General features: G+C 43.4%; 1 protein-coding gene across 1 annotated transcript in view; it reads left to right on the top strand.

Annotated features, from left to right (window-relative positions):
- Nucleotides 1-27,940, top strand: part of LOC126455486 (uncharacterized) — an 89,651-nt gene that overhangs the window by 57,912 nt on the left and 3,799 nt on the right. The window contains exons 2-3 of the mRNA XM_050091238.1: nt 11,245-11,438; nt 20,835-21,060. Coding sequence (XP_049947195.1) covers nt 11,269-11,438; nt 20,835-21,060 — 396 coding nt within the window. The 5' untranslated portion in view covers nt 11,245-11,268. The remainder of the gene's footprint in view (nt 1-11,244; nt 11,439-20,834; nt 21,061-27,940) is intronic.

Below are 27,940 nucleotides of genomic sequence, written 5' to 3'. Positions count from 1 at the left end.
GCTCGTCTCGCAATAGTTAAAAACCAAATCCATAGTTCCTTTCTATGCGGTTTTTGGTCTCAGGACAGTTAAAAATCGATTTCATTGTTGCCTTTTATGTGGTGTTCGAATCCTGCCTCGGTCATAGATGTGTGTGATGTCCTTAGGTTAGTTAGATTTAAGTAGTTCTAAGTCTATGGGACTGATGACCTCAGGTGTTAAGTACCATAGTGCTTAGAGCCATTTGCATCATTTGAACCTAGTATCCTGCCAGATAACCGACGGCTACCAGCTGCTCTCCCTACGACTGAGGCCACGTGGCCATTCCATTATGTATCCCGACAAACTGCTATAACCAGGCATTTGCATTAGTAGAGCGATTCCAAGTGTGGGTCACTGATACTGTAATCATAGGATGCTACATTTTTTCGTTTCGTGAAGTGCACAGTGATACATTTCCGAAAATTTAAAGCAAGTTGCCATTATTGGCACCACTATGAAATCTGATCAAGATCTGACTGAATAGTTCTGCCGCTTTTCGACACAGTACTTCATTGTACATAACTGTATGGTCTACGCAAAAGTCTTAGTTTACTATTAATAATGTCTGCAAGGTCATGAAATACAAGATGAACAACAAGGGTCCCAGCACACTTCCACGGGGAATGTTTGAAGTTAATTCTACAATATTTGACGACTCTACATCCAGGATAATATGTTCGTCCTCCCTACCAAGAAATCCACAATCTAATCACTAATTTGGATTGGTACCTCATACTCTCGTGTTATTGATAATAAGCGTATGTGTAGTCTTGGGTCAAACGCTTTTCGGAAGTCAAGAAATATTGCCTCTACCGCATTGTCTTGTTCCATGGGTTTCAGGATGTCATGTGAGAAAAGCACGATTGAATTTCACGATTATTTAGTGATTTTTTTTAAAAGCACAGAATTAAAATTCATGCTTGTTAACAGTTGAACATTGAATTAACCAGCAGAAAAATGCTTCTATCGGAGCACAAAAAAAGACGAATGCGGTCTTCTTTAAAAGACTCTGCCTCATTCTGCTGTGCTCAGCACCTTCATAATTTTTTCTAAAAACTTCGGCACGCGGCCGTAACACACTCAAACCCGCTGGTACATCGCTGTGGGTCGCTTGTACCCATCCACTCCCACCTGCCCATTTCGATTCTCACTCACGCACTCAAAGTCATTATCTCTTTAGGTCTCTCTAGCTGTCACTGTCTCCTGCCTCACCGTCACAGTCTCTTTCGTTCTGTCCTACTACTACTGTCTCTTCGCACTGTCAGTGTCTCCCTCTTGTTCTCTCTTACTGCTACTATCTTGTTCATTCCTTCCCACTGTTGCTGTCTCTTGACACTGTCAGTATCTCCAACTTCCCCGTAGTTACTGTCATAGCCTCTGTCTCTCACTATACTGTCTCTCACCCACATCCATTTTCCCCCTCTGTTTATTCCTTTCGCAGTGGCACTTTCTCCACCACTCTTTTCCTAGGATTGTTCTGTCACTATCAATAATGTTCCACTGCCACGTCCCCCTCTTTCTGTCACACTGCCGTTCTCCCTCTCACTCTTTCTGTACCACAACCGCTGTCTGCTATCTTCAATATTTATTACTTTTCCGTCTCTTTCCCACTCACTTTATCCCCTTCTCTCTCAGCACAAAAGACGCAAATATGATCGCATGCTAAAATTTTTGGAAAAATTTTAAAGGTGCTGAGGAAGCTAGAATGAGCTGGTACCCCAGTTTTCCGTCACAGTCTTTTAAACGGGAGCATATTCGCCTTTTTTCTGTTGTGGTAGGAGGATGTTTCCGCTGGTTGCCTTCTTTGCCTGCTATAGTAGGCCATGTCACCAAATACGAAAAGATGTTAATAGGTCAATAATTTTACACCACAGACCTCATTTCAAGTTCATGTGCATCAGTACAACAACATGGGGTCCCCATAATCCTTCTGATGATAAAGATATCAAGATAAGATACACTACTGGCCATTAAAATTGCTACACCAAGACGAAATGCAGATGATAAACGGGTATTCATTGGACAAATGTATTATACTAGAAACTGACATGTGATTACATTTTCACGCAATTTGGGTGCATAGATCCTGAGAAATCACTACCCATAACAACCACCTCTGGCCGTAATAACTGCCTTGATACACCTGGGCATTGAGTCAAACAGAGCTTGGATGGCGTGTACAGGTATAACTGCCGATGCAGCTTCAACACAATACCACAGTTCATCAAGAGTAGTGACTGGCGTATTGTGACGAGACAGTTGCTCGGCCACCGTTGACCAGACGTTTTCAATTGGTGAGAGATCTGGACAATGTGCTGGCCAGGGCAGCAGTCGAACATTTTCTGTATCCAGAAAGGCCCGTACAGGACATGCAACATGCGGTCGTGCATTATCCTGCTAAAACGTAGGGTTTCGAAGGGATCGAATGAAGGGTAGAGCCACGGGTAGTAACACATCTGAGATATAATGTCCACTGTTCAAAGTGCCGCCAATGCGAACAAGAGGTGACCGAGACGTGTAGCCAATGGCACCCTATACCGTCACGCCGGTTGATACGCCAGTTTGGCGATGATGAATACACGCTTGCAATGTGCGTTCACCGCGATGTCGCCAAACACGGATGCGACCATCATGATTCTGTAAACAGAACCTGGATTCATCCGAAAAAATGACGTTTTGCCATTCGTGCAACCAGGTTCGTCGATGCGTACACCATCGCAGGCGCTCCTGTCTGTGATGCAGCGTCAACGGTAACCGCAGCCGTGGTCTACGAGCTGAATGTCCATGCTGCTGCAAACGTCGTCGAACTGTTCGTGCAGATGGTTGTTGTCTTGCAAACGTCCCCATCTGTTGACTTATGGATCGAGACGTGGCTGCACGATCTGTTACAGCCATGCGGATAAGATGCCTGTCATCTCGACAGCTAGTGATACGACGCCTTTGGGATCCAGCACGGCGTTCCATATTACCCTCCTGAACCCACCGATTCCATGTTCTGCTAACAGTCATTGGATTTCGACCAACGCGAGCAGCAATGTTGCGATACGATAAACCACAATCGCGATAGGCTACAGTCCGACCTTTATCAAAGTCGGAAACGTGATGGTACGCATTTCTCCTCCTTACACGAGGCACCACAACATCGTTTCACCAGGCAACGCCGGTCAACTGCTGTTTTTGTATGAGAAATCGGTTGGAAACTTTCCTCATGTCAGCACGTTGCTGGTGTCGCCACCGGCGCCAACCTTGTGTGAATGCTCTGAAAAGCTAATCATTTGCATATCACAGCATATTCTTCCTGTCGGTTAAATTTCGCGTCTGTAACACGTCATCTTCGTGGTGTAGCAATTTTAATGGCCAATAGTGTATCTATAACATATTCATGGTTGTTGGAGATAGGGATCATAGGAATGTACAGTAAAAATTTCAGCCGTCTGCTGCACACTGCCGTCTCGCGGCTCGGCCCTGGACCGAAAAACCATGTCTTTGGGGTATTTCTGGATAAGGCATAAAGATTTTTGAAAGCTGGAGGATGGCACTTCTAGGTAAATGCCTAGAGAATATACCGTTAAAATTTGAGCGATTTTCTGCTGTTAGTTACTTAGATATTCGCTGCCGAAGTAGAAAAAAGGGTGAAAATCGCTTTTTTAAAAGAGTTTTCTCAGGAACCGTCCATGAACTAAACGGTATCTTCATAAGTCCCCTGATATATAAATGGTCCTTAGTCCAAGGGCTATACTAAACACCAGACCCTACATTTCTATCGCCGACATAACCCGAGGTATGAACCACGGAAAAATCCTGTTTGTATGCACGGCTTATCGAAACATAACAACTCCATTTTACGTCGACTGACATAGTGAATGTAATGCAGTACCCTACTTCTAAAAGCTTCGTTGGCAAGTGGGTATTTTGATAACCAACGCAGAAAAAGCTATTTCCGTGCGCAAAAAAGTTTCCGGCATACGATATCATTTGTTTGAAGCTGTTTCCGAGATGGCTAATGTGTTCGTTTCAAAAATACTAACATAACTCTAACTGACAGTTAAAACTAAGAACAGATTTTTGACATTCTTAGAGACAGTGATGAATAAAAAATTATGATCTCTGCTCACCGCGAGGCTGAAAGCCGCCTGGTGGCGTTGCGGGCACGTGACGCGGTAAGGGAAGTACATAAGCAGAGCAGAGAAGATCGAGTAAGCATTCTAGTGACGCTACGGGCAGCACAAGGCGAATTCCACTGACGCAGCGCCGATTGCCATGCCCCTGTGACTGGGAATGGCAACTTGGAAACAGCAAAGCTGGGCGGGCTTTCGCCTGCTACTGTCGTGAAGATCTTTGTAAAGTGATTATAGAACGGTAAAACCAAGAATAGAGGAGCCGTTTATTGTGATCTGAGGCATGCCTGCTCAGGATAGCCGGCGATCTGTGGCAGATCTGATGGCACGGTACAATGTTGTTGCAGGTACAAGCGTTTCGGAGCACACCATTTAACGGACACTGTTGAACATGATGCTCCGTACGCGGTGATCACTACTTTTTATCATGTTGACCCAACAACATCGTCAATCACGACTGCAGTGGTCACGGGACTATCGAGACTGGACCGTGAATCAATGGGAATGTGTCACCTGGTCGGATAAACCAGGTTTCTTATTACGCCAGGTCGATGGTCATGTCCGGACATGCAGTCATCGAGACGAATGCCTGCTCGAATTACGCACCGCAGAACGGACGCAGATTGATGGCGGCATTGTCATGCTGCAGTAGACATTCACCTGTCATTGCATGAGGCCTTTGGCAGTAATCGAAGGTACTGTGAAATCTATGGACTGCATGAATATTATTGCGGGCCATCTGCATCCCTCCATGGTTGATGTCTTGCGCGATGGCGATGGCATCTGCCAACGAAATAACTCTCCATGTCATAAGGCCAGAAAATTACCACAGAGGTTTGAGGCGTACCATAGTCAACCCGATGGAACACCCCTGGCGCACTGTTGGGCTCCAGATACGCACCCACAAACCACCGGGGATCTATGTGACCCGCGCGGAAACGTCTCCGAAAATCTATCAAGGACATGTCGAATACATCACACACAGAACTGCTGCAATATTACATTCCAAAGGTTGACTAGCACACTATTAAGCACGTGGTCATAGTGTTCTTACTCATCATTGTATAACAGACGTGGGATCTAAGAGTCTTAACGTGATTTTTGTAGCAGGTAGAGACTAAAGCAATTTTGTATGGGCGTGGTAAGCGGATCGCTTTGTCAGATGCCTGCAGACAACACTTTACGCTAGTTTAGACCTCAGAACTCAGTTACGAACTTTATTCAGACTGTACGGTCTGAATTCCCGTGGGCGATGAGCTCATTAGAGACGGAACAGTCACTCGGGTTGGGGAAAGATGGGGAGAGACATCGGCGGTGGCCTGTACAGAGACAACAATCCGGTATTTGCATCAAGCGATTTGTGGGGAAACCACGGAAAGATAAAACCTAGGTGGTCGTTAGGAGATTTGAACCGCTGTCCTCCGGAAACAAAGACCCGTACCTTAACCAGGCCTTACCTCGCCTCGCCAGGCCTTACCGGGCCTCCCAGCCTTTCTTGAACCATTACCCAGGAGTGCAATCTGATATTTTCTAGTACCAACACCCTGCAACCACCCTCCTCCCCATCGCCAACTTTAGCGCCTTCACAATGAAAAAGAAAACTCTTTTGACAGTTCTATTCTTAAAATTATGGAAGGTGAATGATATTTAGTTTTTGTGAGTGTTTTAGCAAGCTACGAACTAGCGAGTCAGTGAGACAATTGGTACTGCTTATGTCGAACAACCTTTTTTTGTATTTGAGTTGTTCTCAGTCAGCGTACGACTTAAATAAAGACCCAAATTCATTCACTTCCTTCTTTTTTATTTTCATTGCTATCATAGTCAAAAATCTACTTTCGCATGTATAAATCTTGAATGGACAGTTCTTTTCCACGTGTTTCGTTCTGGAAGTTTGTGTGTGTGTGTGTGTGTGTGTGTGTGTGTGTGTGTGTGTGTGTGTATGTAAGCGTGTCTGTGAGTGTTGTTTTGGAATGAATGTTGAATCGATTCCCGGTGTATCGCGAGAGCTACCTACAATAACTTCTCAGGTAAGAAAGCTCACTATCCAAGTGAGCGTGGGCATTTGGTCCAAAACATTTTTTTCCCTGCACACTCCTCTCCCTAGTGGTAACTGCTTCACCCACACTGTGCACCCCAGTTTAAAGTTAACTAATTTAAAGTGTGTGCCCTGTACTTACTGTTTGTAAATCACTTTGCTGGGCTCCTTACTTCTCCACTGTCAGAAATTGGTGGACTTCAGACTGTCAATGCTTTGTGTCTGACCAATATAATAATATTAATAATAATAATAATAATACTATATAAAGTGCTACAGTAAACTTATGTAGTTACTGTTGTTTCGTACTGACAATTAGTTCATTTATCTGTTTCGATGTGAATAATGACACGATTTCTGGTCTACTGCAGAAACTATTACAATTTGGAGAACAAACTTTAATCAAACATTTGGTATTTGTTGCTTGTATGTCTAACGTTTCCCGTCATAGATGTATGGTAAAAAGCACAAAGTATGTTTTAGTGAGTGGTCTACGTGAGTAGCCTGTAACCTCCTCCGCCTAGTGTCACACATTAATGCTAATAATTGGGAAACAGTAATTATTGATAACTAATATAACCAATATTATCACTTAAAAATGATTTTATTTCGTGATAGACACAAACAAACCCTTTTTATTTTTACCCCTCAGAAAATTTCATTTTACTCCTGAGGGAGTAATTACCCCCTGGTCTACAATATTGGATTGTGTAGTTCTTACTACAAGAAATATCTCGAACAAATTTTCATTTGGTTATCAATCAGATATTTATCCAAATACACGATTTTTTTACTTGCAGTGCAAAAAGAAATAAAACTGTAAGTAGTTCCTTTATAACATCCGTATACAGCGTGTGTGACTTAATTTAATCTTCACTTCTGAGAGTCTGGTTTGCGCCCGAATTCTTAAAACTGTGGTTTTCAGGGCGCATTTTTACAAGCTGTATTAATTTTTCTTTGGTTACAAAAATTACATTGCATCTACCTATCTTTAGGGTAAGCTGACAGTAAAAATTTTCCAAAGTCGTAACCTTCCTTTCCTCGTTTGTAGACAGCATGAGACAACTAAGAACGTTATTCGTTACATCACCTAGAAATGCCGTTAACAATAAAGGTCCTACGACGTATCGTTGAGGTACACCAGACGGTCTTTACGCTGTTGGCGTTGTCCGCGATTAATAATGACGCACAGCCTACTGCCTGATGCGAAGTCTTCAAATCAGTCGCATTGACTGTTATGTCCTAATGCAACATAACAAACTCTAAGACAAATAAAAAGACGCATCACGAACGAATTATCCGAATGGAACGGTAGTCGGTAGGTATGATGTACATATATAGACAAATAAATAATTACAGTTTCAGAAAATATGGATGATTTATTCAAGAAATAGAGCTTCACAAATTGAGCAAGTCAATAACGCGTTGGTCCACCTCTGGCCATATAGTAAGCAGTTATTCGGCTTGGCGTTTTCCATATAGTGTCTAAGGAGTTTATTTTCTCCTAACCTCTTCTCAGCACCTCCCTCTAGTTTCTTTCCGACTGCTTCCAGGCTTCTTTCTTCATTATTTATTGATGTCCACGTCTCTGCCACGTAGAAAGCTACGCTTAGCAAAGAGTAATAGCCACTCTTTTCCTCCGATTTTTGTTCATTTGCTCGCATAGGAGTATCATCCTTGTAGAACACCTCCTTGGCTACCGCCATTCTCGAGCTTATGCCTGTGTCATATTCTAACACCTCCGCTATAATACTTACCTAGTATTTAATTTTGCAGCCGACTGTAGTTTTTGTCCGTCTATTGTTACTTTGGCTTTCTCTCCTTTTCCTCACAGTACTTTGCTTTCGCCTTTTTCTTATTTATTTTCATTCCAAGTTCTTCTCGTTCGTTTCCGATTTAGGTCTTGCACCATTTCATGAAGCAACTTCTTCGATTCCGCTAACACTACCATGTCGTCAGCAAGCCTTATACTTCTGCCTACCACACTCTCTACTCCTTTCCATCGACGCTCGTACTTCCACAGCCGAACTCGTTAACGCACGCCAGTGCGATGCTCTTGATTTGGAGGTAAATCGATTCGAATCCTGGCGCTGGGTGAAATTTTCGCTGCTAGTATGTGGCCTGCTAGGTGAGAAGAGGCGGTGGCATAAAGTTTCTGATCAGCAGTCTTCGCACCACTGTCCTGGATTCTCTTTGCAGTGTCTTACGAAGTGAAAGACATGTGACACTGTTGATAGTGATTTGTGCTTCAGATGGATACGTTAAGATCGGCGGCCCCCTTGCTAATGAGAGGAGTAGGTTATGTGCCGGCACCGGGTTTCACCCGCTCCCTTTTGCCATCCCATAAAACGCAAACATAACACTGCGCTATAGGCGCATGCATTACACTCACTGAGCGAGGTGGCGCAGCGGTTAGCACGCTGGACTTGCATTCAGGAAGACGACGGTTCAAACCCGCGTCCGGCAATCCTGATTCAGGTTTTCCGTGATATCTCTAAATCGCTTCAGGCAAATGTCGGAATGGTTCCTTTGAAAGGGCACGGCCGATTTCCTTCCCTGATCAGAGAGGACCGATAACATCGTTGTTTGGTCTCCTCCCCCAAATCAGCTAATCAACCTTTACACTCACCAGCGCTCTACAAATACATATATGACACAACTCTCACATGTTCGCAAGGAAAGCTGGGCATTGAGCACGGAGGAAGAACGCCTTTTTCGACACGTGGTTGAACCCAGCCTGTTAACATCCTAGTCAATAATTCCATTCGACTTTTGAATTGTACATCTATGCACTCTCCTATGATGTATTCCTGGTCCTCGTGAGGAAAGAATTTCCCCCACTAGTGTTTGGTCAGTAAGAGGAGGCGAGGGGTTAGCGAAAATCTTCTGATCATCAGAGACTTTGCGCTAGTACCATGGATTAAATTCCAAACCTCTTTATAGTGTCTCGTAAAATATGGAGATGTAACATTCGTGATGGTAATTGTAGTGTTGGCAGAAGAGCCAACACTGTGTTGCTAGAGGAGGCCGAAATGCACGCGTTTAATTACACGCTGACTGGCGTGAGGCCGGCCGAAGTGGCCGTGCGGTTAAAGGCGCTGCAGTCTGGAACCGCAAGACCGCTACGGTCGCAGGTTCGAATCCTGCCTCGGGCATGGATGTTTGTGATGTCCTTCGGTTAGTTAGGTTTAACTAGTTCTAAGTTCTAGGGGACTGATGACCACAGCAGTTAAGTCCCATAGTGCTCAGAGCCATTTGAACCATTTGAACTGGCGTGAGGTCTGGAACACTTAAGGGAATTAATAGTAGCAAATAAAGTACGTAGTTGATATAATACTTAACTGTAATCCACAATTGTAGAACATCTCTCGTTAGGGTACATGCTTCACAATATTAATGATCAAATGCTATGGCGCCTTGCTAGGTCGTAGCAAATGACGTAGCTGAAGGCTATGCTAACTATCGTCTCGGCAAATGAGAGCGTATTTGTCAGTGATCCATCTCTGGCTAAGTCGGCTCTACAACTGGGACGAGTGCCAGGACGTCTCTCTAGACCTGCCGTGTGGTGGCGCTCGGTCTGCAATCACTGACAGTGGCGACACGCGGGTCCGACGTATACTAACGGACCGCGGCCGATTTAAAGGCTACCACCTAGCAAGTGTGGTGTCTGGCGGTGACACCACAGTAATCTGTCCCAAGGGGATGTCAATTCCGCCGGTCCCCTTGGTACTATTGGAGAGAAGTATGCTATGAGTCAGCACCAGGTTCATATTCCCCTTTCTGTCATCACGACACAATACAAAAATGACACCACTCTATGCATATGCACCCATCACCGTCACCTACAATCAATGTACACACTATCGTACACCACTTGGAAAGAAAACCCTTCCCGATTAGGTGGTGGGATAGCCCGTCAGGGTCTCCCGCCCAAAATCGCCATATACGTTCTTCTTCTTTTTTTCTTAACCCTCTGTATTTGTCTCGTAATACAAGGGGATCAGCCCTCATGGCTGTATCTCCGATTGCTGAGATCTTGTGCTTGGCGAGGATGGAGACCCAATACTTTGAGGACTGCATGGAGAGCATCCAGCCAACGTTGCATCATCTCCCAATAGGTCTTTTACCATCGACTTTCAACGAAAACCCGCTTTTGCTGTTCTCGCCTCCCGAGCACGGGGTCCCGGGTTCGATTCCCGGCGGGGTCAGGGATTTTCTCTGCCTCGTGATGACTGGGTGTTGTGTGCTGTCCTTAGGTTAGTTAGGTTTAAGTAGTTCTAAGTTCTAGGGGACTGATGACCATAGATGTTGAGTCCCATAGTGCTCAGAGCCATTTGAACCATTTTTTGAACCCGCTTTTGCTATTGCTTGTTGATTTGGTCGAAGTCTGTGACACCGAAGACAACTTTCCCTCATCTTCTCAGTGCTAAGTACCACTCTGCACCACGTGCGGATTCTATCATTGGTTCCATGATCATGAAGTGTCAGGTCAGATCAAGCGAGGCATTATGGTTACTGTGAAGCATTATGGTTAATATCACCGCAAGTCGTAGCTTCTTTTGCTGCAGGCCAACATTCTGCACCACACAGGCATCAGGACGGATTGCAGAGGGTGTATTTTGGATTTCAGTTGGTCCGATGTCATCGTATCATAAAGCACGCCATTCACTGTCCTACGTTTAAACCGTGCATTTCTAACGCAGTTTGTGACGTCGTGAACGAATGAGCCGTCGGCAGCGAATTTTGAACCAAAGCACTTGAGGATATTTGTCTTTGGCAAATCTGTACCGTCTATCTTGGTAATGGCCGTGTTAGCTGCACCTGTTGACAGTTATTCAGGCGTCTTTCTACTGAGGCCTAGTTCGAACTGCTCAAGGCTTTTCGTCCATATTTGGACGTGTCCTTGAGGGTAGTTACCGTCTTCGTCAACCAGAAGAACATGATCAGCAGTGTCCCAGCTACAAATTTCTGAATATCTTTGGTGATCGTGTCCATTACTATGATGAAGGGCTGGGGAGAAAGAACCATGCTACTCTTTGTTTGATTTTAAGACGTGTGTGTCCATTGCAGGAGCAGACATCGTACGATAGGAGGATGGGAGCGCTGCTGAGTTTCCTGTGGGGCGGCGGCAAGGCGACGCCCGCGCTGCCGGAGGTCCCCGACCCCGTGACAGGGCTGACGCCGCGGGAGAAGGACTTCGTGGTCACCACTTGGGGCTCTGTAAAGAAGGACATCTCCAATAATGGCGTCCAGCTCTTCCTCAGGTCAGCCCACCCTGCATACGCTATGACTGTTCAAGGTATTCACAGCTCAGGAAATATTGGTATCACTCATTTTAACCCTTTTACGACCGGTGGTACATAAGCGCTGGAAGCACCGTAGATGGTGTAGAACTGGTACCAAGCAGTAGTGTGACCCTCCACTGCTGGCGTAAGCCGAAGCAGTCAAATGGTGTGTAATGTAAGGTGGCTTGGTTTTTAAAACTGAAAGGTAAGCTTTCCATGCGTCGCAATGATATCTAGGTGCCCTCGAATATAATGACTGGGGAAATTTGTATTGATTGAGACTCAAATCACATTTACTTTGATTTTTTCCGATAAACTTATCGACAAAACGATTGGAAAACAGTGGAAACATTAACAGAATAAGGCCTTGGCATATCTGACATAGAGCTTGCAGGGAAAGATGATGATAATCGCTCAGTCGAATTAATTGTAGTTCTGAAGTTCTCAGTGTTTGTTGTGACATTAATTGAAAAAATATGATAGTAACAGTACATAAGGAAATATCGGGTGATCAAAAAGTCAGTATAAAATTGAAAACTTAATAAACCATGGAATAATGTAGATAGAGAGGAAAAAATTGACACACATGCTTGCAATGACATGGGGTTTTATTAGAACCAAAAAACAAAAACAAAGTTCACAAAATGTCCGACAGATGGCGGTGGACAGCAAAACGTCAGTGACTGCTACCGTGACGGGTGAGAAGTACGCTGATATGTTAGAGAATCGCATCATCCCTAGCTTGGCTGATAAACACCTGTTGGAACGTACGATGTTTATGCAGGATGGCGCTCCACCCCATATTGCTAGACGCGTGAAAGATCTCTTGCGGGCGTCGTTTGGTGATGATCGTGTGCTCAGCCGCCACTTTCGTCATGCTTGGCCTCCCAGGTCCCCACACCTCAGTCCGTGCGATTATTGGCTTTGGGGTTACCTGAAGTCGCAAGTGTATCGTGATCGACCGACATCTCTAGTGATGCTAAAAGACAACATCCGACGCCAGTGCCTTACCATAGCTCCGGACATGCTTTAAAGTGCTGTTCACAACATTATTTATCGACTACAGCTATTGTTGAGGAATGATGGTGGACATATTGAGCATTTCCTGTAAAGAACATCATCTTTACTTTGTCTTACTTTGTTATGCTAATTATTGCTATTCTGATCAGATGAAGCGCAATCTGTCGGACATTTTTTGAACTTTTTATTTTTTTGGTTCTAATAAAACCCCATGTCATTCCAAGCATGTGTGTCAATTTGTACCTCTTTATCTACATTATTCCGTGATTTATTCAGTTTTCAAATTTATACTGACTTTTTGATCACTCGGTACATTGCACCAGTGCTTGAGATGAAAGGAGACTTCATTGGCGTTAAAATACAAGTATTCAGAGTGAAGCCTGAAATAAATGAATTAGTGTGAAATGACTTCAATACCCCTACACATCATGTCGTGGTTGTGTCTCGATCTCTCCACAGTATCGCAGGCGTAGACCGAAGTGGCTTGGGAATCAATCACTGGAGTAACAGACGACCCTTCCCAGCTTTTAAGTGCAGGTCAGCTCGAAATTTCTCTAAGCCAGCTCAGGTGGCATGGCAGACCGGCAGAGTTGACGTTGGCTCTCAGGATGGAAGTCTAGGGGCGGAGGCTCCTGAAGATCGAGAGCGAGAGATGTTTCCTGATCGAAGATTTACTACTAGGAAACATCACATTGCCGTGTTTTGTCCCTCTTACTAAATTCAGATTGTTTGGGCTCTGGGTCTTCTGAGCACTGACTAATACATATTCTCCTTAGAAAATAATAGCCCCATCCTCCAGCAGGTTAACCAACAGTATTTGTCTTACCATCTTCCACTGACAAAGTTCGCTTCACTCTCTCTCTCTGTCTCTCTCTGTGATCAATGAGGCGGTCTTCGTTGAAACCGTCCTATTACTCTTTCTGAACTGTAGTTTATTTACGTTTGCCAATGCTGGCGAATTCTTTACATACGAATGGAAAAACTGGTAGAAGCCGACGTCGGGGAAGATCAGTTTGGATTCCGTAGAAATATTGAAACACGAGAGGCAATACTGACCCTACGACTTGTCCTAGAAGATAGATTAAGGAAAGGCAAACCTAAGTTCCTAGCATTTGTAGACTTAGAGAAAGCTTTTGACAATGTTGACTGGAACACTCTCTTTCAAATTCCAAAGGTGGTAGGGCTAAAATACAGGGAGCGAAAGGCTATTTACAATTTGTACAGAAACCAGATGACACTTATAAGAGTCGAGGGACAAGAAAGGGAAGAACGGAAGCAGTGATTGGGAAGGGAGTGAGACAGGACTGTAGCCTCTCCCCGATGTTATTCAATCTGTATATTGAGCAAGCAGTAAAGAAAACAAAAGAAAAATTCTGAGTACGTATTATAATCCGTAGAGAAGAAATAAAAACTTTGGGGTTTGCCGATGACATTGTAATTCTGTCAGAGACAGCAAAGGACTTGGAAGAGCAGTTGAACGGAATGGACAGTGTCTTGAAAGGAGGATATAAGATGAACATCAACAAAAGCAAAACAAGGATAATGGAATGTAGTCAAATTAAGTCGGATGATGCTGAGGGAATTAGATTAGGAAATGAGATACTTAAAGTAGTAAAGGAGTTTTGCTATTTGGGGAGTAAAATAACTGATGATCGTCGAAGTAGAGAGGACATAAAATGTAGACTGGCAATGGCAAGGAAAGCGTTTCTGAAGAAGAAAAGTTTGTTAACATCGAGTATAGATTTAAGTGTCAGGAAGTCGTTTCTGAAAGTATATGTATGGAGTGTAGCCATGTATGGAAGTGAAACATGGCCGATAAATAGTTTGGACAAGAAGAGAATAGAAGGTTTCGAAATGTGGTGCTACAGAAGAATGCTGAAGATTAGATGGGTAGATCATATAACTAATGAGGAGGTACTGAACAGGTTTGGGTAGAACAGGAGTTTGTGGCACAACTTGACTAGAAGAAGGGATCGGTTGCTAGGATATGTTCTGAGGCATCAAGGGATCACCGATTTAGTATTGAGGGCAGCGTGTAGGGTAAAAATCGTAGAGGGAGACCAAGAGATGAATACACTAAGCAGATTCAGAAGGATGTACGTTGCAGTAGGTACTGGGAGATGAAGAAGCTTGCACAGGATAGAGCAACATGGAGAGCTGCATCAAACCAATCTCAGGACTGAGACCACAACAACAGTTCTTACATTGTGTCAACATTTGTATTTTGGAGACTCAGTACGTTCCCACAACTGCGGGACCCCAATATGTCTTTGAGATGTTTATCTCTGATGTCCAGTGCTTTCTAAGAAACAGTTAACCGTCTACATTTGGGCACATCAGTGTCCTCTGCTAAAAAATGAAACTTCTCACTCCACTCCAAGCTTGTAAAACGCTTTTCCCAGGAGTTTTCACGACTGAAGTTCCTATCTTCGTTCATTCATAGCGAAGGTGGACGTCGCGGTGTGGCACAACAAAAGCGCGACTGATGGCCGATGGGCAATGGACCCTCTCTTCTCCCTCCGCAAGCCTTCTGTGAGTTGGCTCCAGGGATGGTGGCTGACTCTATTGTCCCTGGCAATCTGAGTGCTTCTTCCACTGCTCAGAATGCTTTCAATGTTGTTTCACTTCTACAAACCATGCAAATTCGAATCAAGAGTAAAAGAAGAGTAGGGCTGGATTAGTCAATTACCAACAATCATTAGTACCGCTGTTTATCGCATTCCTCGACCTCAATTCAGTATTTCTATCACATGGTTCTTTCATTATGAATTTGCATACGTAATTGACCGTTTCCAGAAAAAGAGTTGCGTAAAGGTATGTGCCAGTCGATCATAGAAAATGAGGGATGACGTAGAGACGTGATATAATGGCAGGAAAGAGCTCTAGTGTTTGGAAGTGCCCATCTATACACCATGATCGAAGTTGCCCGATTTGTTGGTGTCTCAACGCAGACCGTCCAATGTGTGCCGTAAGAACAGTGGTCGAAGAAAGACCCTAAGCGAGAGGGACCAGGGATGAGTGTCACACTTGTCTTGTACAGCTGCTTTCAACCAGACAGGAATTGTTGCTGTCAGTAAATTTTCACCAGTTTCCGAGCGATCATTGCGAAGTGAACTGCACGCAGTTGACATATGGAGTAGGGAACTTGGCAAAAGGCTATTTCCTATGAAGGCGCGCGCATAAAACTGGACAGCAGCTGACTGCAGGTCATACTGTGGTCCGACAAGTCGCGATTTTCCCTCCTTTCAAATTCTTGGCAGTGAGTGCACTGAGAACCCAATGAAGATTTAACATACAGTGCGTGGAGGGTGTAGTTCTAGCGAGAGGTGGATCTGTGATGTTGCGACGGTATTTTCGGATCACGACTTAGGCCGGCTCATTCAGGTTATCCTGAACGTGAACCAGTATGTATCATTTTTGGTGACCACGTGTTACTCTCTTCTTCTTCTCTGCTGGGTCTGCAGCTTGCATAAGGTCATAATATGACATCTTCTTTATACTTTTGACACAATTAGCTGCTAATTATTTATTTCTTGTTGATTACATAAGCTTATAACAAGCTTTTTTCAGCATATGTGCCACCGCCAAGTGTTCCTGTTGACATCACATTTATATATCGTTTTATTCTACATCTGCGTGATTTTATGTGGTCCTATACTATGCAGGACGTAATTTTTGTATTTGCTATGTTGTTAATATAGATTAAGAATTTATCTTCAATACAAAAGTCACGTTATTTTTTTATAATTGTAAAATGATAAATCCTTCCAATGCTGCTTCATATTTACAAATAAATCACACCCTAGGTAGTCAGGGATATTTCTTGCCAGAGATATTGTGCAATGTGTAGATGTGCGATCTTAATGTTGTCTTTTGTGTTTTGTTTATCGTGTTTTCATATCTCTTCTTTTCTCTTATGTCAATAGAATTTGAGAAACGTGTCTGCGATGGTATCTGCTATGCAATTTCCCATTGGTACCCCACCTTTCTGTGTGTATACTTTCTTACAAAATTCAAAATAATTTTGTGTTGGCGCGAGCTGTAGTAATTTTATGAGTTCTTAAGTGTCAACAGGGGCTGCCTTTCTATAACAGAGGACGTTGTCTTTTATAATTTCTGTTGTCTCAACTACTGGTATGTCTGTATACAAATTTGTTGTATCGAAATTATTATTATCATGATTAATATACTGTAGATATTCTCGCCTTCCAATATGAGATCAGCTGAGTTCATAGGGCTGCACCCATACGTTCCTGTATCGACGGACCCCACTCTGTGTTCGTGTTCTCTAGTTTTGACTTGGGCGTGTATGACCCCAGCTGTTTTTTGCGCCCTAAAGCAAAACAAAACAAAACAAACCCTCAGGTATCCTACCAAATCTCCACTGGCCCGCTAAATTACTCGATCTCAATACCTAAAATACAGCTTGAGACCATCTGTAACACCAAGTGAACCGTAGCAGTGAACATCCCCACAATTTGGGCGATTTACATGGCCTAATCACCAATAAGTGACGTCTCCTGGATGTGGCATACCTGAATATACTTGCGAAAGCTCTTCCTCGCTGACTGAGGACATTATCAACGCCAGTGGTGGGTACACTCAGTTTTAGCGCGGTATCTCCAGGCAATGTCCCACTAATACATCTGCGCTCAGTGTCCACAGTTATAGGGACGTCCCTGTTTTCTGGGATGCTACTATCTGTTCTGGAGTTTAGGAACTACTTGGAACCAACAGGACATTGTATCCGCCTAAAGAACAGATTTTCACTTTATTGTTGTAGTTATGTATCAATTGCACTGTGTACATGCACTTTTCGCTGTTTTCTTTGGTTTCTGCCAGAGATATGGTCAGTTTTAAGATATGTACATGATTTCGTTTCTTGTAACTTTGTTCGGTTCGAAGATGTGACCAGCAGTACGTCTCCTTAAAACACGTCACGATGTAAACATGACGTTCTTAAAAACGTTACACAAAACTAGCCCTGACTTTCCTGTACTACTGCACAGTACAGATATGCGGCGTACATAACTCGTCCACTTGCTGGAGCTGCCATTTCATTCAATTTTGAGTAATTCTGAGCAAGGCTATTCCCTTTCCCTCCCGTGTGAATCTTGTTGATTTCAAGGCACAGTCTTGAGGTAAAGAAAGAGCTCCTGGTCTCAACAGCCGATGTGTCTTCAAAGTTAACAGAGCTTGGCGATTTCCGTTTTAACCACAGCACGTACAAACACTTCTTACTGCAAAAGACGAGCAGATTTAACTAAAGAATTGATTGCACACATTATTTGAGACAACAGCAGCTTGTTGGGTTGGGGTTGATTTCGGGGGAAGAGACCAAACTGCGACGTCATCGGTCTCGTCAGATTAGGGAAGGATGAGGAAGAAAGTCGGCCGTGCCCTTTCAAAGGAACCATCCCGGCATTTGCCTGAAGTGATTTAGGGAAATCACGGAGAACCTAAATCAGGATGACCGGACGCGGGATTGAACCGTCGTCCTCCCGAATGCGAGTCCAGTGTGCTATCCACTGCGCCACCTCGCTCGGTTCCAGCAGCTTGTTAAATCAGATGTAGCTCCGAAAATCTTCTCCCGCCGTTGGCAGCATTTATTTGACATCAGATCCTAGTGCGAGAGCTGGATTTGCAGGAAAATGTGGGATTTTGACTGCTGACATGTGGGAGGCATTGCAGTATGTACCTATCTATTTGCGAGTACTGGTTGATTGACAGGAAACTGATTGACAGCTTTAGTAAAATTGTCATCATTCATTTTTCTCTGGTTCATGAAAATGTTAGTGGTTTCGTTTGTTGATGTAAGGGACGAACCATTTGTCTCTGGCTAGAAAAAGGGCGTATCAATTTTCGATTTATTGATTCTCTTATGGTGATTTTTACCAGGTTCGAAGATGATTCCTTAGGTTAGTGGCATATCAAGGGTGTTTCAAAATTACTTTTACAGACTTTTGAAAGAGGTTCCTCACATAAAACAAGAAAAAAGTGTAGTAAATACGGGTACGAAATGCATACACTAAGAGCAATGACCAGTTATTCATGTTCGATGTTGTAAAACAGATCTGTTCTAGTGCATGCTCTTTGATTTCCGTATTTTGGGATGTGGCAGTGTGGATCAAAATAAGAAAAAATTCAGTAAACATGGACTCTAAAAGGCAATCTTATGAGCTATGAGCACTTCCTCAATAGTGTAAGGTGTCAGGCAAATCCAACACCTTCCATGAAAACCCTGACATAATAAACAAATCCAGTAGTATGTCACATAGCTCCGAATAAATCGTGACGTTAAATTAACCAAAGTAATACGAGTAACGAGTGAGCAAATGGAATACCACAGACTAACTCAAGAATGCCTAAATGCATATCATACCTCCCCACCGGGAGACAGACGCAGTCCCGAGGGGAGGAACGAGAACAGAAGCCGAGAGCAGAACCGTGTTAAGCTGAAGGCCCTACGATAAGGGACGGACATCCACATCGCCAGCTTACCGCTAGGACCACCCCCCAGCCCATGTTAAAAGCCAGAGCCCTCCAGAAGAACAGTATAGATCTTACGATAACACAAAAAGGGCTACCCCAGCTGCAAGTTTTAGCGTGAGACTTTTTTGCGTCTCTGTTACGTCAGGACCACCCCCCAGACCATGTTAAAAGATAGAGCCCTCCAGAAGAACAGTATAGATCTTACGATAACACAAAAAGGGCTACCCCAGCTGCAAGTTTTAGCGTGAGACTTTTTTGCGTCTCTGTTACGTCAGGACCACCCCCCAGACCATGTTAAAAGATAGAGCCCTCCAGAAGAACAGTATAGATCTTACTATAACACTAAAAGGACCACACCAGCTGCAAGTTTTAGCGTGAGACTTTTTCGCGCCTCTGTTACGTTGCAAACTTTAAAAACATTGCCCCACCACGAAAAGTATAACGTTTCTCATTGGATAGACAGAATTTTTGTAGGCGGAGCTTAAGGTTAACATTGAGACCCTGATTGGTCATATGAAAACACAGCCAGATAGTTTTTTTTAAACTAACTTCGGTAAATTCGGTAAATTGTAGTAAGGAGAAGTTAGGAGGGAGTTGCTTCCGAGACGGCGAGGTGAGCGGAGCTGTGCTGTCCGCCGCCCCCTGACGAACACCGACAAGGTAATGAACGCACGCGATGCCGCATAACAGCGCATAAAGTTTCACTCAGAACTGCAGAAGTCTCATCTGTTACATCCCTTTTTTGCGTAATACTAGTGTCGATCGTCAATTAAAGCTCATGGTGTTCACATTTGCCACTTGAAGTAAAAATCTGAAACGTGATGATTTTTCTGTTATATGGTTATTGAGAAGCCACATCAGCCACTGTAATTTACGACAAGTTAGATAAGTAATTAAAGATAATTGAGGGTAACTGTAGACCATTTTGATAGTTTTCTCTCTTGTGAAACTTAATTCAAACCTAGATTATAGATGTGATATGGCATAGGTCATCCTTCGATCCATTGTAGAACTTGGAAACCAACTCAGGGAATATTCGTTCACATTTTTGTTGAATGCAGTTGGTTTTTATCATCCTGTATTAAAACATTTCCTTTTATCGATAGTGCAATTTATAAACAATGTTTTGTGAGTAGAATAAAATTTCCAATGGTAAACTTAACTGCTTTTTCGAAGTTATTTTACCAGCTAACTAAAAATAGGAAAGCCTTGAACCCCTTCCACTAAATTTAGTTAGTATTAAGATTCTTTTACAGGGAGTGCAGTGTATCTGATGCAGAAATCATTAAGTATTAGGTTATATCATCGCTAGTCTCACTGAACTCTTCTGAACTCTACATGTCATGTGTGGTCTGGCGTCTCCTTACCAGAAACAGGTCCCAGGTTCAAACTAGTCAATTCCCTAAAAAACACGCTCAGAGCGTCGTTGCGCGAAAGTGGTAGGGAGACACGATATAGAACAAACAGACACCACGCGGAATGTTAGAATAGAAGAGATGTGTTTCACAATAGCGAAGGTGAAGAGATGCACATAGCTCTTCAGGTAGAGCCTGTGTCTATTAGAACACATGTTTACTACACACTTTTTCTTGTTTTGGTCTAAGGAACTTGTTCCCAAAGCTTGTGAAAGTATTTGTGAAGCCCCCTGTATATATCTCTTAATAAATTATTTCTATGGGTGATAATAATTTGTAAAATAATTAATATTTTTCCTGAGAGAATTCGTCTGACTACAATAATTTTCAGGATTTAGCTATATTTTACGGAAGTCAGTGCAAATGTAAACACTGGAAACCTATGGGAGGATGTAGGGCAGCTGTTCTTTTGTACGGCCCCCTGACGGGATCCCTGCTTCTTTCACAGGTTTTTCGACAAGCTCCCCTCTGCGCAAAAGAGGTTCTCCAGCTTCGCGGACACGCCACGCGGCGAGCTAGCCACGTCCAAGAGGCTGAAGGCGCACGCCAACAGCGTCATGTACTCCATAGACTCCATCGTCTGCAACCTGGACGACCCTGAAGTGCTGGAAGAGATGTTACTGAAGATCGGGAACAATCACGGCCGGCGCAAGGTTCCAGAAGACGAATTCAAGGTTAGCATACTACTCTCAAAATGCAGCTTGTATTGCTGGGTTAATGATGGCGATTATAGACAGTTCTCTGTTCGTGTTATACCACCGTAAATACCGGATGCGTAGGGGAGGATACTTCTGGCACTATTGTCATTATTACTCTCTAAGCCTCCGTATGAGCTCACGGTCATTTAGCGAGAGGTAAGTGGAAAGGAAAATGGTTCTGGAAAGGAAAATGGTTCAAATGCCTCGAAGCACTATGGGACTTAACATTTGAGGTCATCAGTCCCCTAGGCTTAGAACTACTTAAACCTAACTAAAATGGTTCAAATGGCCCTGAGCACTATGGGACTCAACTGCTGAGGTCATTAGTCCGCTAGAACTTAGAACTAGTTAAACCTAACTAACCTAAGGACATCACAAACATCCATGCCCGAGGCAGGATTCGAACCTGCGACCGTAGCGGTCTTGCGGTTCCAGACTGCAGCGCCTTTAACCGCACGGCCACTTCGGCCGGCTAAACCTAACTAACCTAAGGACATCACACACACCCATGCTCGAGGCAGGATTCGAGCCTGCGATGTAGCAGCAGCGTAGCTTCGGACTGAAGCGCCTAGAACCGCTCGGCCACAATGGTCGGCTATATGGAAAGAAGTAATGTATTTCATGACTGTTCTCATATGCCTTCGTAATTTCAACAGTAAACGTGAGCACAGTAGCTATCGCGTAGCATCTGCCACTGGTGTTCCTTTAACATCTCCGTAATGCTCTAGCGTTTACTAAACGAATTCGTGAGCAAATGTGCCGCACTCCTTTGGATCTTCTCTATCGTCTCTCTAAATCTTACCTGGTAAGGATCCCACACCGCTGCGCAAAGTTCAAAAACTGGTCGAACGAGTGTCTGGTAAACAACCAGTAACCCCAACCCGACCCCTCCCAACATCCTCTCCCTCCGCTATCACCGATTCTTTAAATAATCGGAATCACACGCAAAAAACAGGCTTCAAACGTGTGATTACAAATTAGTTAATGCAAACGAGTTAGTGTTGTTGTTGTTGTTGTGGTCTTCAGTCCTGAGACTGGTTTGATGCAGCCCTCCATGCTACTCTATCCTGTGCAAGCTTCCTCATCTCCCAGTACCTACTTCAACCTACATCCTTCTGAATCTGCTGGGTGTATTCATCTCTTGGTCTCCCTCTACAATTTTTACCCTCTACGCTGCCCTCCAATACTAAATTGGTGATCCCTTAATGCCTCAGAACATGTCGTAGAAACCGATCCCTTCTTCTAGTCAAGTTGTGCCACAAACTTCACTTCTCCCCATTCCTATTCAACACCTCCTCATTAGTTATGTGATCTACCCATCTAACCTTCAGCATTCTTCTGTAGCACCAGATTTCGAAAGCTTCTGTTCTCTTCTTGTCTAAACTATTTATCGTCCATGTGTCACTTCCATACATGGCTACACTCCATACAAATACTTTCAGAGACGACTTCCTGACACTTGAATCTATACTCGATGTTAACAAATTTCTCTTCTTCAGAAACACTTTCCTTCCCATTGCCAATCTACATTTTATATCCTCTCTACTTCGACCATCATCAGTTATTTTGCTCCCCAAATAGCAAAACTCCTTTACTACTTTAAGTGTCTCATTTCCTGATCTAATACCCTCAGCATCACCCGACTTAATTTGACTACATTCCATTATCCTCGTTTTGCTTTTGTTGATGTTCATCTTATACCCTCCTTTCGAGACAATATCCATTCCTTTCAACTGCTCTTCCAAGTCCTTTGCTGTCTCTGACAGAATTACAATGCCATCGGCGAACCTTAAAGTTATTATTTCTTCTCCATGGATTTTAATACCTACTCCGAATTTTTCTTTTGATCCTTCACTGCTTGCTCAATATACAGATTGAATAACATCGGGGATAGGCTACAACCCTGTCTCGCTCCCTTCCCAACCACTGCTTCCCTTTTATGCCCCTCTGCTCTTATAACTGCCATTTGGTTTCTATACGAATTGTAAATAGACTTTCTCTCCCTGAATTTTACCCCTGCCACCTTCAGAATTTGAAAGAGAGTATTCCAGTCAACATTGTCAAAAGCTTTCTCTAAGTCTACAAATGCTAGAAACGTACGTTTGCCTTTCCTTAATCTAGCTTCTAAGGTAATTCGTAAGGTCAGTATTGTCTCACGTGTTCCAATATTTCTACGGAATCCAAACTGATCTTCCCCTAGGTCGGCTTCTACTAGTTTTTCCGTTCGTCTGTAAAGAATTCGCGTTAGTATTTTGCAGCCGTGACTTATTAAACTGATAGTTCGGTAATTTTCACATCTGTCAACATCTGCTTTCTTTGGGATTGCAATTATTATATTCTTCTTGAAGTCTGAGGGTATTTCGCCTGTCTCATACACCTTGCTCACCAGATGGTAGAGTTTTGTCAGGACTGGCTCTCCCAAGGCCGTCAGTAATTCTAATGGAATGTTGTCTACTCCCGGGGCCTTGTTTCGACTCAGGTCTTTCAGTGCTCTTTCAAACTCTTCACGCAGTATCATATCTCCCATTTCATCTTCATCTACATCCTCTTCCATTTCCATAATATTGTCCTCAAGTACAGCGCTCTTGTATAGACCCTCTATATACTCCTTCCACATTTCTGATTTCCCTTCTTTGCTTAGAACTGGGTTTCCATCTGAGCTCTTGATATTGATACAAGTGGTTCTCTTTTCTCCAAAGGTCTCTTTAATTTTCCTGTAGGCAGTATTTATTTTACCCTTAGTGAGATAAGCCTCTACATCCTTACATTTATCCTCTAGCCATCCCTGCTTAGCCATTTTGCACTTCCTGTCGATCTCATTTTTGAGACGTTTGTATTCCTTTTTGTCTGCTTCATTTACTGCATTTTTATACTTTCTCCTTTCATCAATTAAATTCAATATTTCTTCTGTTATCCGAGGATGTCTACTAGCCCTCGTCTTTTTACCTGCTTGATCCCCTGCTGCCTTCACTACTTCATCCCTCAAAGCCACCCATTCTTCTTCTACTGTATTTCCTTCCCCCATTCCTGCCATTTGTTCCCTTACGCTCTCCCTGAAACTCTGTACAATCTCTGGTTTAGTCAGTTTATCTAGGTCCCATCTCCTTAAATTCCCACCTTTTTGCAGTTTCTTCAGTTTTAATCCTCAACGAGTCAGTATGTTAAATATTTGGCAGATAAAACCTTGATGGCTGAAGGCGCCAAACACTAGTTATATAGGTTTTATTAGTTGCGGATTATTCTCCCATAGAGTAATGAAAAAGTAAGTATCAAAAGGGATAAACCGAAACAGTGATAACCCTCCTTTATATATTCATGCAAAACTATTTCTAGCGAACAGGCATAGTGTCAAACCGCTTGTTTTAGGCTTGACCACATTATGCCTAACAGTACAGTGATAACTGGAAAGTTGACTGGTTGATTTGGGGGAGGTGACCAAACAGCGCGGTCATCGATACCATCGGATTAGGGAAAGATGCTGAAGGAGGTCGGCCGTGCCCTTTTCAAAGAAACCTTCCCGATATTTGCCTGAAGCGATTTAGGGAAATCATGGAAAACCTAAATCAGGATGGGCGGATGAGGGTTTGAATCGTCGTCCTCCCGAATGCGAGTCCAGTGTGCTAACCACTGCCCCACCTCGCTCGGTAATTACAAAGCCATCAAACCGTGCAAGATAGTACAGTGCTTAGCACTCGCATTCGGGAAGACGACGGTTCAGATCACCGTAGGGCCATCCATATATTGGTTTACCCTCTTTACGCAAAATCGCTTCATGATAATGCGAGGATGATTCTTTTGAAAGGGCAGGACCGGTATCGTACCTCGTCTCTCCTCCTTCCTTAACCCGCGCTTCTTCTCTTTCTATAATGACCACATTATCGAAGGGACGTTAAACACTAATCACCCTCAGTTTTTTTTTTCAAACCCATTCAACTGCAAGTCAACAATATAACTGCGGACAGATTTTAAGATATCAGTTTGGTAATTTGCATGATGGGCATATTTCAAAATACAAATGCATCCAGTTGTACTTTTAATATACTTATAATAATATAATAATACTTTTAACTAACAAAAGCCGTAAGCGAGAAAAAGCTTATAAAAGATTTGAAATTACTTTTAATGTCACTAAGTGCTCTCATTATCAAACACTGGATCATTATAGTCTGGGTAATTTGCTCTCCGTTTTATGCAGAAGCTAGTTTTTCACGCATCTCAGTGTTTATGACATCATATCCTCTGAACTATGCAACGTACAGTGATGTAATTTCGCAGGTATATTCGGTGGTGTATGTGGATACTGCCAGCAAAATGTGCTGCGAATAGTGTTAGTAGCAAAGAAGTAATAAATTAAACAGTAATGCCTCGTGCCGAAATTCTATTATACGAACTTCGAAAATGCGGTAAGCTATAAACTTTTTTTCCCTTCACCATTTTGTGTTAGGTGTCAGCGAGAAAAAGTTTTGAAAATATGTGAAATTATTTGCGAAGTTGTTAGGAGTCACTAAGTGCTACCATCTCAAATATTGCGTGAATACAGTCTGCGTAATTTGTGTGGCGTGAGTTACGCTACCTCAAGACATAAAAACAGTTTCTAGGTTCATATTTGACTTATTGCGCTAAACCTTTAACTTAATATTATTCCTCTTAATGAGTAAAATAACAACATCATAAATTTTTAAATACAGTCAGTAATTATATGAAATACTGAAAATCAAAGGCCGGCCGATGTGGCCGAGCGGTTCTAGGCGCTACAGTCTGGAACCGCGTGACCACTACGGTCGCAGGTTCGAATCCTGCCTCGGGCATGGATGTGTGTGATGTCCTTAGGTTAGTTAGGTTTAAGTAGTTTCTAAGTTCTAGGGGAGTGATGACCTCAGAAGGTAAGTCTCATAGTGCTCAGAGCCATTTGAACCATTTTTGAAAATCAAAACGTTGATGCCCATGGATAATGAATGTTAAGTAGGAAACTTATTACTGGCTTTGAGTGACGGTTTTGTCCGTTTAGTAACATAGATTTGTTTCGTGGGTGAGTAGCATTTTCCTGGGAGTGTTCCAAGGAATTTGCTTCTACTTTAAGTAACTTGTTTGATGCTGTTCTCTAGGTTTTCCTACCCTGTAAAATTCTTTTGCTCCCTTCTTAGCAACCACACCCAACATCCTCTGCAGCTTGTTTCGTGTGTTCTAGCCTTGCCTGTCCCTGTTACTGAGTTAACTATTCCTGCACGTCGTGGCGGATGTTTATAATTAAATGTTCGCTATTTAACACATTATAACACGGAAACTAATTACCTTACGAGTACCAGACTTGGTAGCATTAATGTCAAGAACATGAGGAAGAGAAATAATGCAGAATCAACTGTTGGAACACTTTTAATATGCTGCTACGGTACATCATACCATTACATACCGGTGCCATTACTGCTACAAAAGGGGCTCCATTGGCGCCCATCAGTGTCCAGAAGAGTCTGTAAGTGCAGGACTGCATTCTGCACAGCAGCACGAAGCGTGTCCGTAGGTGTGTTGGCTACCTCTCTTGAGATGCTGCGCTGCTGATCAGTGCATGTGCGAATGTTCCCCTGGTAAACCCAGTCCTTCAGGTAGTGCCACAACCAGAAATAACGGGGAGTGAGATCAGGTGATTGTGCTGGCCAAGCATTTGGAAACCATCGGCTGATAATTCGATCGTGTCCAAATGTGTTTCGGAGAAGCATCTTGCAGGAAAACTGTTGAGTTCAGTGCGTCTCTCTCCTGCAGGGCGGGAATGACATGCTAGCGAAGCACATCGCAGTAACACTGGCCAGTCACACTGCACCTCTTTGGTCCTTCAGGGCCAACTTGTTCAAAAAGGAATGGGCCAATGATGAACGTAGCCGTGAAGCCAAGCCAAGAGAAGGGGGGAAATGATAATGGCACCAGAGATGCTCTCCATACACACCATAAGATGGCTTATGGTATGTAGAATTAGTGATACATGTTAAGGTTCTGACCGCTACACACTGTAGTACATGCTATGGAAAGCATGACAGAAAAAATTTGCAGCGGAACTGTCCAAAACTTATCAGATAAAATCGGAAGTAAAAGGAAAATTAGCACTGATCATCTCGTCGACGACGAGGTGTTTGGAGATGGAGTACAACATCAGGTTGGGAAAGGAACTCGACCGAGCCCTTCCAAGTGAACCATCACGGCATTCGCCTCGAGCAATTTAGGAAAGTACAGAGAAGTTAGATCTGGAGAACCGAAATGAGGATTAGAATCGCCACCCCGTGGAGTGAGAGTCAGGCAACAGGTGATGTAAAGTTTCTACAGACACCTCGCTCGGTCTCAGAACAAATCGAATGCTTTGTGAAAAGCACTGTAAAATATGGTTGTGAATATTGGGAAATAGCATAAAATAATACATCAGAACTAAAAGTAGTACAAGCAGCTCGATCCAAACTTGATTGTGAATTTTTACAGTGAGATCGTAGAAGCAACGAAACAAAATAGAATATTATGCCGACTCAGCATGATATGAGATCGCCAACCTGCCCCGGATGGTACATTAAGTACCGACTGGCCACAGTGCCGTCCTCTAAGGGTGGCGTCATTCATATGCTACATGAAGGGCGTGAGCTCAGTATACCGCTCTCCCGGCTGCTGTGGCGTTTGCCAGACGCTGGAACCACTACTTCTCACCTCAACTGGCGTCACGAGGATGAGTGCACCTCCATCCAGCCCTCACACCAAGGAGAAGTCCCTGGCAGTACCGGGACCTGAACCCGACTCCTCCGCATAGCAGCCAGACACGCTGACCACTTAACTACGGGAGCAGAGAAACTCAGTATGTACTGAAAGGAAACTGAACAAAGTG

The sequence above is a fragment of the Schistocerca serialis genome, chromosome 2 (assembly GCF_023864345.2).
Source record: "Schistocerca serialis cubense isolate TAMUIC-IGC-003099 chromosome 2, iqSchSeri2.2, whole genome shotgun sequence".
Taxonomy (NCBI): Eukaryota; Metazoa; Arthropoda; class Insecta; order Orthoptera; family Acrididae; genus Schistocerca; species Schistocerca serialis.
The sequence above is the reverse complement of the archived record's forward strand: the minus strand, read 5'-3'. Positions and strand labels throughout refer to the sequence as shown.